Source organism: Microcaecilia unicolor, chromosome 8 (assembly GCF_901765095.1).
Source record: "Microcaecilia unicolor chromosome 8, aMicUni1.1, whole genome shotgun sequence".
NCBI classification, from domain to species: domain Eukaryota; kingdom Metazoa; phylum Chordata; class Amphibia; order Gymnophiona; family Siphonopidae; genus Microcaecilia; species Microcaecilia unicolor.
In genome coordinates, this window is record NC_044038.1 from 189,699,155 (window position 1) to 189,716,637 (window position 17,483).

General features: G+C 45.1%; 1 protein-coding gene across 2 annotated transcripts in view; it reads right to left on the bottom strand.

The window, feature by feature from the left end:
- NOL4L (nucleolar protein 4 like) overlaps positions 1–15,462 on the bottom strand; it is a 189,367-nt gene extending 173,905 nt beyond the window's left edge. For both annotated transcript variants that reach the window (XR_003943161.1, XM_030212672.1), the window contains exon 1: positions 15,366–15,462. Coding sequence is in view for 1 of the 2 variants with exons in the window: in XM_030212672.1 (XP_030068532.1) it covers positions 15,366–15,402 (37 nt within the window). In the remaining variant the exon portion in view is untranslated. The remainder of the gene's footprint in view (positions 1–15,365) is intronic.
- Positions 15,463–17,483: the final 2,021 nt, after the last annotated feature.

The window sequence follows — 17,483 nt, forward strand, 5'->3', positions numbered from 1 at the left end:
CACCACCCCAAGTAGAATATCGCCGGTTTGCGAAGGTGGGCAGAGGGTTGGAGGAGACAACGATGTGTCTATTCCCTGGATCACGGCGTCTCCTATCGCCGTTACATCAGCGGGAACTCCAAACCCTTGAGCAGTGGAATGCCGCGTCAGGAACTGCTCAATCGTCTGCTGGTCGGGCATTAAAGTTAGCGACGGCTGGATTACCATCCTAACAGTCCCTTTCCTCTTTGTGTGAGGCATATTGCAGATAAGAAGAACATTTTTAAGCAAAGAAAACAAAGAGGAGTTTATCCCCAGCAGCGTTGAGCTAGTCACAAGCGGAAACAGTTGGTACCGCCGCCATCTTGCTCCGCCCCCCCACGAGCAGGAGAATGAAGTTTTATATTCGAAAACCTTGTGTTGATAAGTTGTTGTGTGCAAAGTTTCACGTTTATCACACCTTTAATTCCAGAGATATAGAAAGTCAAACTTTACAATTTTTTTGAGCCGCAAATTTTTCGGACCAAGTTTGCTCCAAGTTTTCTTCATGGAAATCGCTCATGAAGATTTTTTTTTTTGTTTGTTTAATAGAGGCCAAAAAGTTGTATACGATGGCCAAGGTTTGTTTCTCTCAACAAAATATTGCTGGAGATACAGTGTCTCAAAGTTGCCGAAATCTCGGAGTCATACCATAGAAGGCTGCAGTATGGGTCAAACAGATTACTATATCTCAGCAAGTATTGCATCGGTGAACGTAAAACTTTACCAATGTTCATTGGGGACATGTATGAATATTCACAGAAAATTTCATTGAAATCCGTGATGGTCGAGCAGGGCACTTCTCTGAAATCAGACCACTTGACATGGAATGACCCTATTGGGGATGTAGTGCTTCAGTGTGTGAAGGAAGAGCGGGACTTGGGGGTGATTGTGTCTGATGACCTTAAAGCTTTCAAACAGGTAGAAAAAGCGATGGCCAAAGCCAAAAGGATGCTTGGGTGCATAAAGAGATGCATGACCAGCAGGAAAAAGGAGGTGATAGTGCCATTGTATAAGTCTCTGGTGAGGCCTCATTTGGAGTACTGCATGCAGTTCTGGAGACCGCATCTACGGAAAGATATAAACAGGATGGAGTCGGTCCAGAGGGCAGCTACGAAATTAGTAAGCCGTCTTGAATGCAAAAATTATAGGGACAGGCTTATGAACCTCAACATGGGTACGCTGAAAGAGAGGAGGGAGAGAGGAGACATGATAGAAACATTTAAATATCTCAAGGGCATTTATGTACAAGAAGAGAGCCTTTTTCAAATGAAGGAGAGCTCTGGAATGAGGGGGCATACGACAAAGTTGAGAGGGAATAGGCTTAGGGGCAACCTGAGGAAGTATTATTTCACAGAAAGGGTGGTGGAGGCGTGGAATGACCTCCCGGTGGAGGTGATGGAGTCGAGGACTGTTCCAGTGTTTAAAAAGGCAAGGGATAAGCATGTGGGATCGCTTAGGAACAGGAAGAATTAGGGGTTACAGAGGATGGGCAGCCTGGATGGGTCATATGGCCTTTATCTGCCATCATGTTTTTATGTTTCTATCATAACCTGGTTGTCTGTCTGAATTTGGATAATTTGGTTTTGGAGTTGATCTTTGAAAGCCTTTAGAACATTCTAAATGGTCCACAGCTTGAGGAGATTGATTTGCAGATGAATCTCCTGAGCGGACCACCGACCTTGAGTGTGAAGTCATTCTACATGAGCTCCCCAACCGAGGCTGGATGCATCAATTGTCAACACCTTTTGATGCGATGGAATTTGGAATGTAAGTCCCAGAGTCAAACTGGACCAAACTGTCCACTAGAGAAGGGTGTGAGTGAACTCCAGCGGGACATGAATGACAACCGTTAGGTTCCCCGTGGCTTGAGACCACTGAGAACCTAAGGTCCACTGGGCCACTCTCAAATGGAGCTGTGCTATGGGAGTGACATGCACCGTGGAGGCCATGTGGCCCATCAGTCTCAACATTTGCCAAGCTGAAATCTGCTGCAGGCCTGCGAGGCAAGAGCTACTAAGGTATTCGCTCTCACTAGAGGAAGGATGGCTCGTGCCTGCACTGTGTCTAGCAGAGCTCCTATGTACTCCAATTATCGTACTGGATTGAGCTAGGACAAACCCCAGTAGCTCTAGCACATGAATAGTCAACTGCATTGACTCCGTTGCCCTCTCCTGAGATGTATTCTTGACCAACCAATCATCCAGGGTAAGGAAACACATACACTCCCAGTCTGCGTAGATATGCTGTGACTACTGCCAGGCACTTGGTGAAAACTCTGGGGGCAGATGCTAGGCCAAATGACAGAACATGACTGTGACAAAACAGGGGACTTATTATGTCTGTGACATTTTATGTGAATGTATTGACATATTTGCTCCTCAGTGCATTTCCCTTGTTTGGCCAGCAGATGTTCACTGTCTTTTTTTTTGTAAACCTGTTATAGAAGTTTATTGGCTCTGTTGTCCTGGACTAAGAATCCTGGTGGTTTGTGTGTTGGGTCTGTGGGTGCTTTCCAGGGACTGTGGGACCCCTGAGAGTGTGGTCCCAGTAACCTAGAAATCACTGGGGAATAACTTGAGAGTCGGAGACTCGCCCATAGGCAAGTGGGACCCAGTCAGTGGGGTGGAGGATGCTAGTATAGAGCACATGCCCAGGTGCAGGCGGGTCTGAGCAGTGCTGAGGGCAGACCCTCCAGGTGGCTGCATGGTTAACCCAAGGCAGGTGCTATGCGTTTCCTGACAGCAATACTGGAAGTGGCATTTCCCTACTCGAAATATGAGATGCTTCCTGTGACTGGGAAGTATTGGAATGCAAATACAGGCATCCCTTTAAGTCCAGACAGCATAGCCAATCATTTTCCTGAATGAGAGGGAATAGGGTGCCCAGGGAAATCACCATGAACTTTTTTTATTAAAAATTTGTTCGGGGCCTTTAGGTCTAGGATGGGCCGATATCTCCTTGTTTTCTTGAACAAAAGGAAATACCTGGAATAGAACCCCCGCCCTTCTTCCCCTGGTGGCACAGGTTCGACCTCTCAGGCCTGCAGAAGGGCAGAGATTTCTTTTACAAGTGCTTGCTTGTGCAGAGAGCTGATGTAATACACTATCAGTGGGCAATTTGGAGGTCGTTGACGCCAATTCAGGGCGTACCCACAACAAATTATCTGAAGAACCCACTGGTCAGAAGTTATAAGGGGCCCACCTGTGGTGGTAAAAAGTGAGCCTCCCTCTGACCGGTAGGACGTCTGGAACGGATAATCTTTGGGCGGCTATGCTCTCCTGGAACCAGTCAAACGCTCATACCCTGCTTTAACTGGGGAGCTGGCTGGGATTTCTGAGGTTGGGACTGGCAAGGCCTGGTACGTTGGCCTTGAATCACCTGAGTGGACTGGGTTGAGAGCTAATATCTACGCCTTTGAGACTAGTAGTAGGACCTGCACCTCTACCCAGTTGAAAATTTTCTTGTGGAAGATGCAGATGGAAGTTGCCGAGAGACAGTGTGGATAATATGTGTATTTTTTTAATGTGGTCAGTGACCTCTTTCACTTTCTCTCCAAATAAATTATCTCCTTAGCAGGGCATGTCTGCCAGCTGAGAGTCTGTGCATGCCTACACCCATTCCAGAGAGTCTAGATGCAATATCAAAGGTGTCATAAGTGCCTCTGGCCAAATAATGCCTATATTCCACCTGCTTATTGGTGAACTGGCAAAGCTCAGCGGCCTGCTCTGCAGGGAAAGAATCCAGCAGACTTAGTGTACTATTCACTAACGACTCCAAGTAAAGGCTCATGTAGAGCTGGTAGGACTGGATGTAGGCAACGAGCATCAAGACCTGAAACGTTTTCCTCCCAAATGAGCCCAGATTCTGGCCTCTTGCCCTGGGGGTGCTGAGGCATGAGACCAAGAGCTTATGGCTCATCCGAGAGTGGATGCGACTACCAAAGAGCAGTGAGGCAGCTGGGCCTTTTCGAATTCGGAGCCTTCTGAATACGGTACTGCATATCCACCTTCTTGGATGCTACCTGTACTGACAGGGGAGATTCCAATTCCTCAACAGTAATTCTTACATAAGTACATATGTTTAAACGGTTTTTATTGAAACTCCAACAGCAAGACATCCATGTATTTCACTGTATAAACTTCATTAACCAATCATATTACACATGTACAGCGCAATACAAATCAACATGCAGAGTAAGTTTTAACATTTTCTCCCCTATCCCCCCCCAAGCCCCCAAGTCAATGGTAGCACTCGCACCATATCTTAACTAAATTATTATAACCGCACTCTAGACTATCCCCTAACTCCCATTAGAAGATACACTCTCCCCCTCCATCATGTCTGTGAGGTCTGTGCTCTGATGACCCCCCAAGCCGATGATGAGGTGTCATATATTATCATATATTGAAACCGAAACATTCGATAAAAGTCAATAACCTGTTCTTCATCCTATTTCTATATCTTTAAATCATTATATTGGTGAGGACAAACAAGCACCGTATCAACGGCACAAGCTATACGTTGTCAGCATTTTTAACATTTCCTCCCTAACCCCCCCTCCTCACCCTCCCACCCTCATGCCACGTTACACTATTTTAAGCATTCAAAATTCTACTGCGCGCAACCCGCGGTCAGCGAATCCCAAAATGGGGACCAAGTCTGACAGAAAAGATCTCCTCTAGAGGAGGATAAGTCTCCCACTCCCCTGCGTTCCAATGCACAAAATACAATCATATGAGATCGCCACTGCTGTAATGTCGGGCATTGCCTAGTTATCCAATGTTGAAGAATGGATTTCTTACCTATTAACACTGCCTTCTTTAAAAAAGGTCTCAGTCCCACAGGCAGGGATGAAGACACCCTAACAAACCTCAACAATTGACCAGGGATTCCCCACATCAAAGACGCATGTTGGTTCACCTGGCGCCAAAATCCCAAAATCTTTGGACAACTCCAAAACATGTGACCCAGAAGTAGCCAAGGGCTGAGCGCACTTCAGGATTCTCATCGACACTCATGGTTGCCGATACGCTGTGATGAGGGGGAAATATACATCCGCAATAAAAATTGTACTGTAGCTCTTGCAACGTCACATTTCAGTTAACCGCTGCCTGCTCAAGAGACATGCCTTCACCTGATCCCTCTGCAATTGACCCCTAGTTCCCTTTTCCAGCTACCCAGTAATTTATCATAATCACACCTCCCCCAAATGTTCCCATAGAGTATTAGAAATATTTCAGGGGTATTGCCAATTGTGCATCCAGACCCAAGATGGTCAGAAATATTTCCCATGTTTGCGGCGTCAAAGCCGCATCAGGCAAGAGGACCTCTATATAATGGTTTAGTTGAAACAATAGTAAAGAAGTTCACCCTCGTAATTCCATACTCCTCCTGTATAGTTTCCAGAGTCTTAAGTACCCCATCTTCCATATATAGCTGATGTAAATAGTGCAATCCTCTAGACGCCCAAACTGCAAAGTCTACGAGGTGGAACCTGGCAAGAAGTCCCTATTGCCTTGCAACGGCAACAAAGGCGATGCCTCCGCGCTCACGCCATAAAAATGACAAAGCCAACGCCATGCTCGCCTCACAGGTAATAACAACGGTTGAAAAAGCCGAGGGTGTACACAACTTCCCCGGCGACACATGTAACCAAGTACTAAAATGCGCTGGCGCAAACAGCTGTGTCTCAGTCTCGGTACAGGAAAAGTAAGAGGACCACCGGAACCAGTCTGTAAGGTGACGCATATTACTGGCTATCAAAAAGAGCTTGACACTCAATAACCCCAACCTCCCTGGGGGCGAGGGAGGAAAAAGCTGCGAGGCCTGTAGTCTAGGGCGTTTACCCTGCCAGAGAAACCGCGTCACTAACCTCGTTACAAGGATATCATCACTATGCTGAGGAATAAGGGCAACATCTGTAAGATTATAAAGCCACTTAGGAACTAGAATCATATATATAAAGCAATTCTTCCCATAATGGACAAAGGAAGCAAATACCAACTTTGTAGGGTCTGCCGCATCCGAACCCGCAGGGTTGAATGTTAACTTCGTAAAAGCGTGATAGGTCTGACGTAGTAAACACTCCCAGATACTTTAGAGGGCCTGTAGACCATGCGAGTGGGAACTCTCCCTCCCAAGACTCCTTAATCAGAGACTGAACTGGAAATGCAACGGACTTCTGCAGATTAGGGTAAACCCAGAATAATAGCTGAACTCCGCTATGGCATTAAGGAGATTATTCAACGACGTACTAGGCTTAGTCAAAGTCAACAAGATGTCATCTGCAAAAGCTAATGCTTTAAACCGAGAATGAGGGATCCTCAATCCCCGAAATCCCAGTATCCCTTTGGATGGTACGCAACAGGGGTTCTAAATACAACAGAAATAATAAGGGGACAACGACATCCTTGTCTCGTACCCCGAGCTATAGGAAAGTAGGAGAACGTATTCATTTACCACCAGAGACGCCCCTGGGACTAAATAGAGAGTTGAGATAGCCTGCCTATACCACCCCATCTGTCTCACATAATCCAAGACACCAAACAAATAGTCCCAACCCACCTTATCAAACGCCTTTTCAGCGTCTAAACTCACCAGTAACAATGGATCCTCCGTACATGACTGTTGCTATCGCCAAACATACCTTACGTACATAATGGATTGAATGTCTACCCCTGACAAACCCACCTGTCCCTCCCCCACCAGAGTGGCCATATGTGGTGCCAGGCGTTCTGCCAGCACTTTTGCCAATATCTTAAGTCCACATTTAGCAGTGAAATGGGTCAATACGACTCGGGCATTCCTGCGGTCTTCCCGCCTTTGGAGTAAGTGTAATTAATGCCTCATTCGTGTGCTGTGGAAATTCCCCCTTTGCTACTGACGCGTCAAAAAAGGAAGTCAATGCCCCAATAATCTGGGGCAACAGACACTGATAATATTCAGGCGCGTACCCATCCGGACCAGGCGCAGTGCCTCTTTTTAGAGATTTAACCACCGCTTGAATTTCTTTAGCTCTCAAAGGGGCATTCAACTGACTCACCACTTCCGCTGCAAATTCCTTCCAAATTATTCTCCCTCGCACCGTCCGGTTTCTTCAAGAAGGATTAAACCTATTACCACCCCAATTCTTCACAACTCTAGCCAATAGTTGTGCTGACTTATTACCATACCTATGAAAGGTAAAAGAGCGATGAAATAGTTGTTCTTGGTGCGCTCATGAATGAGGGAATTTAGTGCTGCAAGCGTCGAAACCATCTCTCTCTACATGCCCTGGAAGGGGCCGCTACATGCCTACGTTTCGCTGATACTTATGTTCCAGTTGAATTATCCCCTGCGCCATGCGCTTCGCCCGCGCACACATATAAGACATTATTTCCCCCCTTATCACGGCCTTTGATGTTTCCCTCCCAATAACTGTGCTTCTGACACATGACCTACATGGACATCTGCAAACACCGACCACTTATGTCTAAGGTAATCTTGAAATGCGTGTCCCCTATTAGATGTGAGGGAAATCTCCACTGACTTCCCTTAAGTCGCGCTTGCCCCCCAACTCTATATCAGCCCATATCAAAGAATGATCCGAAATTTCCATGGGACCGATTTCTACCTGTAAAATTTGTGCGAAAAGACTGGCATCCGTCAGAATGTAATCACATCCTCAACCACGTGCCATGAGCACGGGAAAGATGGGTATAGTCACGTACACTAGGGTTCATTAAACACCAGGGGTCTATTACATTTAACGCTTTACACAGATATTGTAGGCCCCTACTCCTACCCAGCACCACTACCCCCCCTGGGTCGACCTATCTTGCTGCCCATCCATTACCTGATTAAAATCGCCCATGAGATCCATGGTGCCGTTGAGTACTGCAAACCCAGTCGTACTATTGCTGGAAAAGGGATGTGGTCATATACATTTGGTCCATATATGTTAAGTAAACGATCTCTTGGCCCACATGTTTAAATGCAAACAGTAAATACCGTCCCTGGATATCCCTGGCACTACCGCGCCTTGCATTGTAAATTCTTATGAATAAGCACTGCCACTCCCCCTTCCTCCCTTGTGCTGAAGAATAAAAACATTCTCCCACCCACTGCAAGCCGCAATTTCAATGTTCTGCATCAGACAGCTTTGTCTCCTGCAAGCATGCAATTTGTGACGCTGCAAAGCCGTGAGAATTTTGGATCGTTTACCGGGGAGCCAATGCCAGAGACGTTCCAGGAAATTAATCTAGGGGCTTGAACCTTTACCTGGATCCCAAATCACCCTCTGTTTGACATATCAGAAACTCCAGCTGTTAACACCCCCCCCCCCCCCGAGTGCCCAGCCTCCACCCAGGGGTCCCGTCTTCTCCGCTTCCCGCAGTAGCACGCTGACACACATACACTCTTAGTCATACTTTCCCATGGCATCTCCCCCCAGCTTCCATCATACAGACTCCAAACCCAAATTAGCCCCCTCCCTCTCTCTCTACCCCCCCTCACTCCCCACCCCCTAGTACATATCCCAGCCTCCCCCCACCCCATCTCCCCTCTTATTCTACCCATCCACCCTACCCCCATCAAAGTAGAGGTCACAAAAATGCTGAGGTCCCCCCCCACCCCACCCCCCCATCTCGATCCACCATAGCACACAATATACAGACAAAACCTCCAGTATTACCAGCTAAATTAGTCCCTTTGGCTCCTATTCGCATTCAGCTTGTAAAGGCTGCCATCACTCTCCAACAAATATTAGAAGAACTAGAAGTCAAGCTGTGCCCTTAGACTCTTTCAGTTCTCGATTCAAAAACTGCAGGGCCAACTGATCTGAAGTGAAGGTGACCCATTTACCCTCATGTTGGATTTTCAGCGTAGCTGGGTACAACAACAGGAACCGAATGTTCTTCTCCACTAGTTCCGTGCAAATTGGATGAAATTTCCGCCTTCTCTCTTGGACGCTAGCTGAATAGTCCTGGAATATGTGAATCCGCAACCCTGCACAGACCAAAGAATCTCTTTTCAGTCTATAACCCGCAGGCTCTTCCTTGTGTATATAATTGTGGACTTTAATGATAGTCACTCTCGGACGCTGACCATTCTGTTGCTGTCTCCCAATCCTATGTGCACGTTCTATACAAAACGGGCCCCTACTGTCAGATAGGGCAAATTCTTTCTGCAGCCGTTCCTCCAACACTGAGCCCAAGGTCTTATCAGGGATGGTCTCAGGCAGTCCCACCAGCCTGAGATTGCTGCGTCTGGCTCTATTTTCAATGTCATCCAATTTCTCTGACTGCTGAGCCAACCTGTCCTTTAAACTCGTTATTTCTAGCTCCCAGCGCTGCCGCATGTCTTCTAATCCGGACACCCTTTTTTCCACCTCCGCAGCGCGCCCCACCAGGTCCGCCAAAAGCCCATCAAATTACCAAATTGGCCTTCCAGAGAGGCAACCGAGGCTCGAGCGCCACACCTACCGCATGCCGCAAGTTGGGACAATTGGCGGGGTGAAAACTCTGCCTCACTCTGGGCGAGCCGGGCGCCATCTTGGTTTCACCGCCCAAAGCCACCACCTTGTCCTTCTTGCGAGTATATGCATCCTTTAAGTCCATAGAGCATAGCCAATCGTTTCTGAATCATTGGGAGAAAGGTGCCCAGGCAAACATCCTGAACTTTCTCTTGGACTAGGAATTTGTCAGGGCCCTTAGGTTTAGGATAGGACACATCCCTATTGTTTCTTCTGCACAAGGAAGTACCTGGATAGAATCCCTGTCCTTCTTCCCCCCGGTGGAACGTGGTTCAACTACATGGGCCGTCAGAAGGGCTGAGAGTTCCTCTGCAAGTACGTGCCTGTGCTTGATGCGGCTCTCAGTGTGCAATTTGGAGGTTTGAAATACCAACTGAGGGCTCTATAATTTATTTTAGGGTGTACCTATCCCCTCCCAGCTCTGTAGTTCAGCCACAATACCTTAGAAGGAACAAAACACCCAAGGCTGCCTTAATGTGTCCGTTATATTGGGAATTACATCTATTCTCTCTGTGATACCTAGACTTCTGCTCAAGCAGCGCAGTGCACACACTCTGAGTAGTACAGAAACAAGTAAGTAAGAGAAAACTACAGATATGAGAACTAATCATATAAAGTTTTTCTACTCACCAAATAAATGCAATACAGGTTCAATAGGAAAAGCAATATAAGCATAGGATTTCTCATAGGAAGCTCAGATTTGTGACTCAATCAGTTAACACAATATCTGAATATTTCCCAGATTGCTCTTTATTAGATACCTCATTGAGTATTTGTACAATTAACAGATCAGTGATATCTCACTGGGAGTACAGAATATTGCTTCATTACCTCTATATCTAAGACTCCAAAGAATATACAAGCAACATGTACAATCAATTATGGGAATATAATACCACAGCTACACATAGGTGTTTTCTGGGTCTGAGTCTTTAATGTTATATTTTACCACTCAAAGCCAATTAGTAGATATAAAAGACTCATTGTTACTTATGAGAAAGCAATCAGATTACCTGCCAATTCAGATACAATTCATTGATTTCTCATAGGAGAGAGTAGCTCGGCTGTCTCTCTGGATTGAAGTAGGACCTACACTCATTTTTATATGTCCACTCAGGATACGGATAATATCCTTATTGGGTCTATGTTAATGTCATAGTTAACACTGATTGGCTATGGTAATAAGTTGGTTAATATTTTCTGGAAAAGTCAATAATAGACTTGCTTTTACTGAAAATCTAAGTCATCTTCCTCAAAACACTTTCTGTGGCACCTGGTCATCTTCCTGAGAAGCCATCTTTGTTCTGTTTTTCAAGAACATTTGTGACCACCCTGTTATTAAACGATGTCACTCTGTTCTTTCCTACTCACACTTGTTCCTCATTCTGCTAAATGAGAGTGTCACAACAGATCATGAATTCTGCAGTCACACTGGAGTTCAGGTTAAAGTCATGGGCCTATAAGGTTTTCTCTCATTTTAGATCCTGAACCAAAGTCAGGCCTTGAATCAAGGCTCATAGCTGTAGTACTAATATACAGGGCGTATCAGAGACAGACTATTTGAAGAACCCACCGGTTGGAGGTTAGAAGAAGCCACCTTTCGTGAAAACATTTTAACCTCCCTGACCAGGAAGTCATCCGGGATGGACACTTTCACTGCAGCTATGCTTTGCTGGAGCCAGTCATTTGCTTTGCTGGGGAGCAGTAGGGGCCTTACACGCACGCTGTTGAAGTGAACAAGCACACGTGAGCCTCAGCAGGCTGGTGAGCCGAAGGGTTGTACCCAAACCTAGGATAGTAACAGGAACTCATCCTTAGCTTGCCAAAAGTCATCCTAACTGAGGAGGCTGATGCAGAAGGCGCCCAGCGGGAGACAGAAGATATGGTATCAGTGTGTTTTTTGATTTGGTCTGCGACCTCTTCCTCTCCAAAAAGGTCATCCCCCCAGCATGGGGCATCCGCCAACCTCTGCTGAACAAAATGTTCTAAGTCAGAAACACAAAGCCATGAGAGTCTGCGCATTGCTATACTTTGAGCAGAGATCCTGGATGCTACATCAAAAGTGTCATAAGTGCCCCTGGCCAAGAACTTTCGACACGCCTTCTGCTGCTTGACAAACTGGCGAACTGACTCAGCCTACTCCAGAGGGAGCGTTTCAGGTAAGATAACTTGCGCACAGAGTTTTGCAAGTGGATGATCATGAAGAAATATTAAGACTGTATTCAGGAAATGAGTATTGAAGCCTGTTATATCTTTCTTCCAAAAGAATCCAGGGTTCTAGCTTCTCTGCCTGGGGATGTCGAGGCATAGTCCCTGGAACTCCTGGCCTTTCTGAGAGCAGATTCCACCACCACAGAATTGTGAGGCAACTAAGGCCTATCAAAATCAGGTGCACTGTAGATTCGATACTGGGTATCAATCTTCTTGGGCATGACAGACCGACAGAGGGGACTCCCAGTTCCTGACAAGGACTTCCCCCGAGTACCTCATAGAGAGGGCCAATCATCGCCTCCTTAGGAGGAGATGTGTAGTCCAGGACCTCGAGCATCTTGGCCCTGGGCTCATCCTCCACTTCTAAAGGAAATGGAATAGCATCAGCCATTTCCTTTATAAAAGATGGAAATGAAAGGCTCTCCAGAGAAGACTTTCTCCTATCAGGTGGGAGGGTTCAGAAGGAATTCCATAGGACTCATCCAAGGAAAAGTACCTTGGATCCTCCTCTGAATCCCATGAGTGCTCCTCTTTGGTGTCAGACAATATCTCCTGATAGGAGTGTCGAGACCGAACCTGCCTCAAAGTGGAGGAACCACGTCCTTGAGAGCGACGTCGAGAAGCCGGCTCCCGCCTCGACTCTGGCAAAGCTTCCTCCACTGACGTCAAGGGAGTGCCGTCTTGGGTGGCAGTGGACACCAGGGCCAGATGTAGCATCAGTGTCGGAGGCCGCACTGCAGGCCGAGGGCCAAGCGGGGCTGCAACAGGAGGCAGGCAAGCACCCCCAATACCGATGCACACCATTGCATGAGGCCATCCAGCAGCTCAGGGAGCAAGGCCCAGATGCGTTCATCGAGGGCTGACACAGAGAAAAGCTGGGGTGCCGGCTCATGCGTAGGTTGCAGAACTACCGGGGTTGATACAGGAGCAGGGTCTTGACTGCTGTGAGACCGATGCATTGGCACCTCCTGTATGGAGGGGGAGCGATCCTCCCGGTATCAACACTTTTCAGGGAGTGCCAAATCCTTTGACGCCCGGAGCTCCTGGCACCATGAATGGAGGGGGATGAATGACAATGCTTCTTGGCCGTCGCCCGAAGCATGTCACCGAGCCTCCTCAGTGCTGAGGAGAATGTCAAATCCACACGTCCCGTCAGGGTCAGGTCCGATGATGGATGGTCCCAGAGGCCCTGCACAGCAGGAGGCCTCGAGGCAAATGGGGACCCGCTCGATGCTTCACTGCTTTCAGTGTCAAAGGGTCTAACAATCAGTATGCTTACCGATGCTCCTGATGCCGGTGCAATGCTCGACATCAATGCTGCAAATGCCGCTGACCTCGGTGCCGATGCCAACCGTTGACGAAACGGACTTGGCTCCAAAAATCTTCTCTCGTGAGCCTCTCTGGAAACCTGGGTCCTCTTCTCAAGCCAAGACACAGTTAGTGGGGCTATGGTTGGGCCCAGAAACTGTAGACACGAAGAATGGGTGTCTTTCCCGAAGATTATCTTATTGTATTGGGGACAGCGCTTGAAGCAACTGGGAACCTTCGTGGACACGGAAGGAAAAAATAGCCTCACTAAATTAAACAAGGCGATGGTGCCTGAAAAAGGTAAAAAAGAAAAGGAAAGTTCCCGGCTGAAGTCAGGCCTAAAAGTGACCCTGGTGACGGAAAATAAAAGAAACTTAACCCGGGCAAAATCACTAAAAGTTAAGGAAAAATAAGGAACAGAGAACACAATTAAGAAGAAAAATAAATGAAAATAGCAAAAGGCACAAAAATCTCTCTAGGACTGAGCGATGTGAGGGAAACTTTGAAAAAATACGCCTTCTCCTCACCACAAGTAAAAGAAAGAACTAAGAATATTGCATTTCTCGCCCTGGGCAGGAAGGCACTCACGCAATGCACAGTGGAGTATGTCCTCGCGCTCCACAAAAGCTCTCGTTAGACTTTGGTAATTTCTGGAACCGGGCAACGCGGGTAGGCGTCACCCACGTGAGAATTATAGACTTGCATGTCCTCAGAGAATATCAGGTATATCTAGGTATTGTATATCTAGAGTGTCAGAAGGCGTTCGACAAGTGCCTCATGAAAGACTCCAAGGAAACTGGAGAATCATGGGATCGGAGGCAAGTGTATTATTATGGATTAAGAGCTGGTTAAAAGACAGGAAGCAGAGAGTAGGGTTGAATGGTCAGTATTCTCGAATGGAGAAGGGTAGTTAGTGGGGTCCCTCAGCGGTCTGTGCTGGGACCGCTTGCTTTTTAACATATTTATAAATAACCTTGAGATGGGAGTAACTAGTGAGGTAATTAAATTCGCAGATGACACAAAGTTATCCAGGTTCGTCTCGTCGCGGGAGGAGTGGTGAAAGATTACAAGAGGACCTCGTGAGACTGGGGGATTGGGCGTCCAAATGGCGAGATGAAGTTCAACGTTGACAAGTGCAAAGTGATGCACAATGGGAAGGAGGAACCCAATTACGGCTATGTCATGTCAAGGTTCCGCTTAGGAGTTACGGACGCGATAGAAAGGGATCTTGGGAGTCATCGTGGATAGAACGTTGAAATCTTCCGCTCAATGTGCTGCGGGCAGCTAAGAAGCGAACAGAATGTTGAGTAGTATTAGAAAAGGGATGGAAAACAAGCATGAGGATGTTATAATGCCGTTATATCGCTCCATGGTGCGACCGCACCTGGAGTATTGTGTTCAGTTCTGGTTGCCTCATCTCAAAAAAGATATAAAGGAATTGGAGAAGGTGCAGAGAAGGGTGACGAAAATGATAAAAGGGATGGGACGACTACCTTATAAGGAGAGGTTAAGACGGCTAGGACTCTTCAGTTTGGAGAAAAGGCGGCTGAGGGGTGATATGATAGAGGTCTACAAAATAATGAGTGGGGTAGAGCGGACAGATGTGAAGCGTTTGTTTACGCTTTCTAACAATAATAGAACTAGGGGACACAAGATGGAATTAGAATGTGGTAGGTTTAAAACAAATTGGAGAAAGTTTTTCTTTACTCAGCGTGTGGTTAGACTCTGGAACTCATTGCCGGAGAAGGTAGTGACGGCAGCTGGCCTTGCTGAGTTTAAAGGGGGTCTGGACAGATTCCTGAAGGAAAAGTCCATTGATCGTTATTAAATTTTGGGTTTTTGCCAGGTTCTTGGGCATGGATTGGCCGCTGTCGGAGACAGAGTGCTGGGCTTGATGGACCTTTGGTCTTTTCCCAGCGTGGCAGTGCTTATGTACTAGGTACATAAAATTCTCCAGCAGAACTTAACTAAGATAAAATCAACTGTCAACAGTCCCATTGTCCCACAAAACTATTCTTCAGTTTTTCTAAACAAGTAGTGCAAATGAAACCTAAGAAGTGGGACTAATGAGTATCAAGATAGAAAAGGTTATATATTAGTCAAAAGTTACTACCATTGGAGCAAAGTATCCATGTTGCTGCATGCTGCCTTACTGTGGGCCAGGGGATATTATTTCTGGATTTATGCCATCATCATCATTATCCAGATTTTTGCTCACTGACTCCTTCCACACTGTGGTTGAGTGTTTAAAGACTGCTCTCTCTGGTTCTACATTTGCTTCTTCTTTTATAATATAATAAATGTGAAACATTACCCTCCTCCTGGATATGAAGGTTCTGGGGGCTTCTCATTCTTTTGTTTTTTCCAAAGCTCCCACAGTGATCAGCTGATGCCCATGTGGTGTCATTCACATAAAAGGTGTCACTGCTCCACAGATTTTCTCATCCTAAAAGTAAACACAAAAGGATAATAAAATAGGAAGAATCTTGGATCCCAACGGGAAATGCACAAAATCTACACCATGAAGGATAAGAAAACATTTTTACTTCAAGTCATATTTATTTATTTTCAGTATTTATAGGCTTGTACAATTATTTTTTCCCACTGTTGCTATTTTCAGGCGATCCTTAAATTTGGTACATACTTGGGTCTGTGTGTTTGGGAGTACAATTATATTTATAAATTAGGAAGTATCATAAACCTTTTTCTTATGTTTTTTCAAGGAAAGACCCATGGTGTCGTCGTCATATACTTGGTATCTCCTGCAGTTATGAGGATGATTTAAAAACAACCTTTTTTGGTTAGTGTTAAAGGTAGAGCTTTGTTTTTCAAAACCTTGTTAAGTTTTCTTCTTTTATGGAGTCTGCCATTTGCTCTATTATATCTGTGCATGAGACGTGTACTTTTTGAGTATACGTGTAGATTTATTTTGGAATGTGAATCTATAGGAATCAGTTATTGACATAAGTACTTTTATATGTTTACACATCTGTATTATCCTACCACATTCTGGAGTATGTTTATTAAGGCACATTAGCGTTTTTAACGCTCCTTTAAAGTTAAGGTGCTTTAAACGCTAACGTGCCATTACATTCCTATGGGTGTATTAGCATTTAACATGCATAAACGCATGTTAAAACACTAATGCACCTATAGTGTACCTTAGGTAAACATACCCCTCTGTTTGGATCCTGTTGTCTACTGGCAGTGAAATGTATGTCCTTTCAACAGATATTTGTATCATTCTTTGTAGTTATGTATTGTGATACTCTATAGTAGCACTAAGGACTATGAACCAGAATTTTATGAAATAGGCTTTGAAGTTAAATTGTTCATATTTTATTTATTTTAATTTATTATGATTATCTCTGGTATTATACATTTTAATTTACATATTATTTTAATTCAATTACTATTGATTAACTTATAGTTTGTTTTTTTTATATGTTTAATCACTTTAGTGGGAACCCCTTGAGGCAGGCAAATCCCACTGCCGAAATACAGCTGTGTTGGGTTTGTTACTGAGAATGGAAATAAAGGACTTCTGGTTCCTATTCTTTTTTATGGACTCACACTTTTTTTTTTTATCTAATCTGGATTGCTTCCATTCGTGGAGGTTTTTACTTTCTTGGTTTTTTGTTAAAAATTATTTGAAAACATTATATGGTTTGCTCCTCAAATATTTGTTGTCATTGTTACTTTTTCCTGCTATGAAAGAACTATGCGACTATGAAATACGTTGATATTCGTCTTCCTTCGCTATTTAACATTTATAAATGATCCAGAAATCAGAGAACGAGTAAAGTGATTACATTTGCAGATGACACAAAACTATATTCAAAGTTGTTAAACACATGCTGATTATGAAAAATTGCAGGAAGACCTTAGGAAACCGGAAGACTAGGAATTCAAATGGCAGATGAAATTTAATGTGAAATGCAAAAGTGATGAACATTGGGAAGAATAATCCAATCATAGTTACCTGATGCTAGGGTCCACCTTGGGAGTCAGCAGTCAAGAAAAAGATCTAGATGTCATTGTAGACAATATGCTGAAATCTTCTGCCCAGTGTGAGACGGCAACCAAAAAGCAAACAGGATGCTAGGATTATTAGGAAAGGGATGGTAAGTAAGACCAAGAATACTATAATGCCTCTGTATCAATCCATGGTGTGACCTCACCTGAGTATTGCATTCAATTCTGCTCACTGTATCTCAAAAAATATATAGCAGAATTAGAAAAGGTTCAAAGAACAGCGACCAAAATGATAAGGGGATGGACTACTCCCATATGAGGAAAAGCTAAAGAAGTTAGGTCTCTTCAGCTTGGAAAAGAGACGGCTGAGGGGAGATATGATTAAGGTCTATAAAATTCTGAGCCATGTAGAACAGGTAAAAGTGAATCAATATTTCACATCTTCAAAGTACAAAGA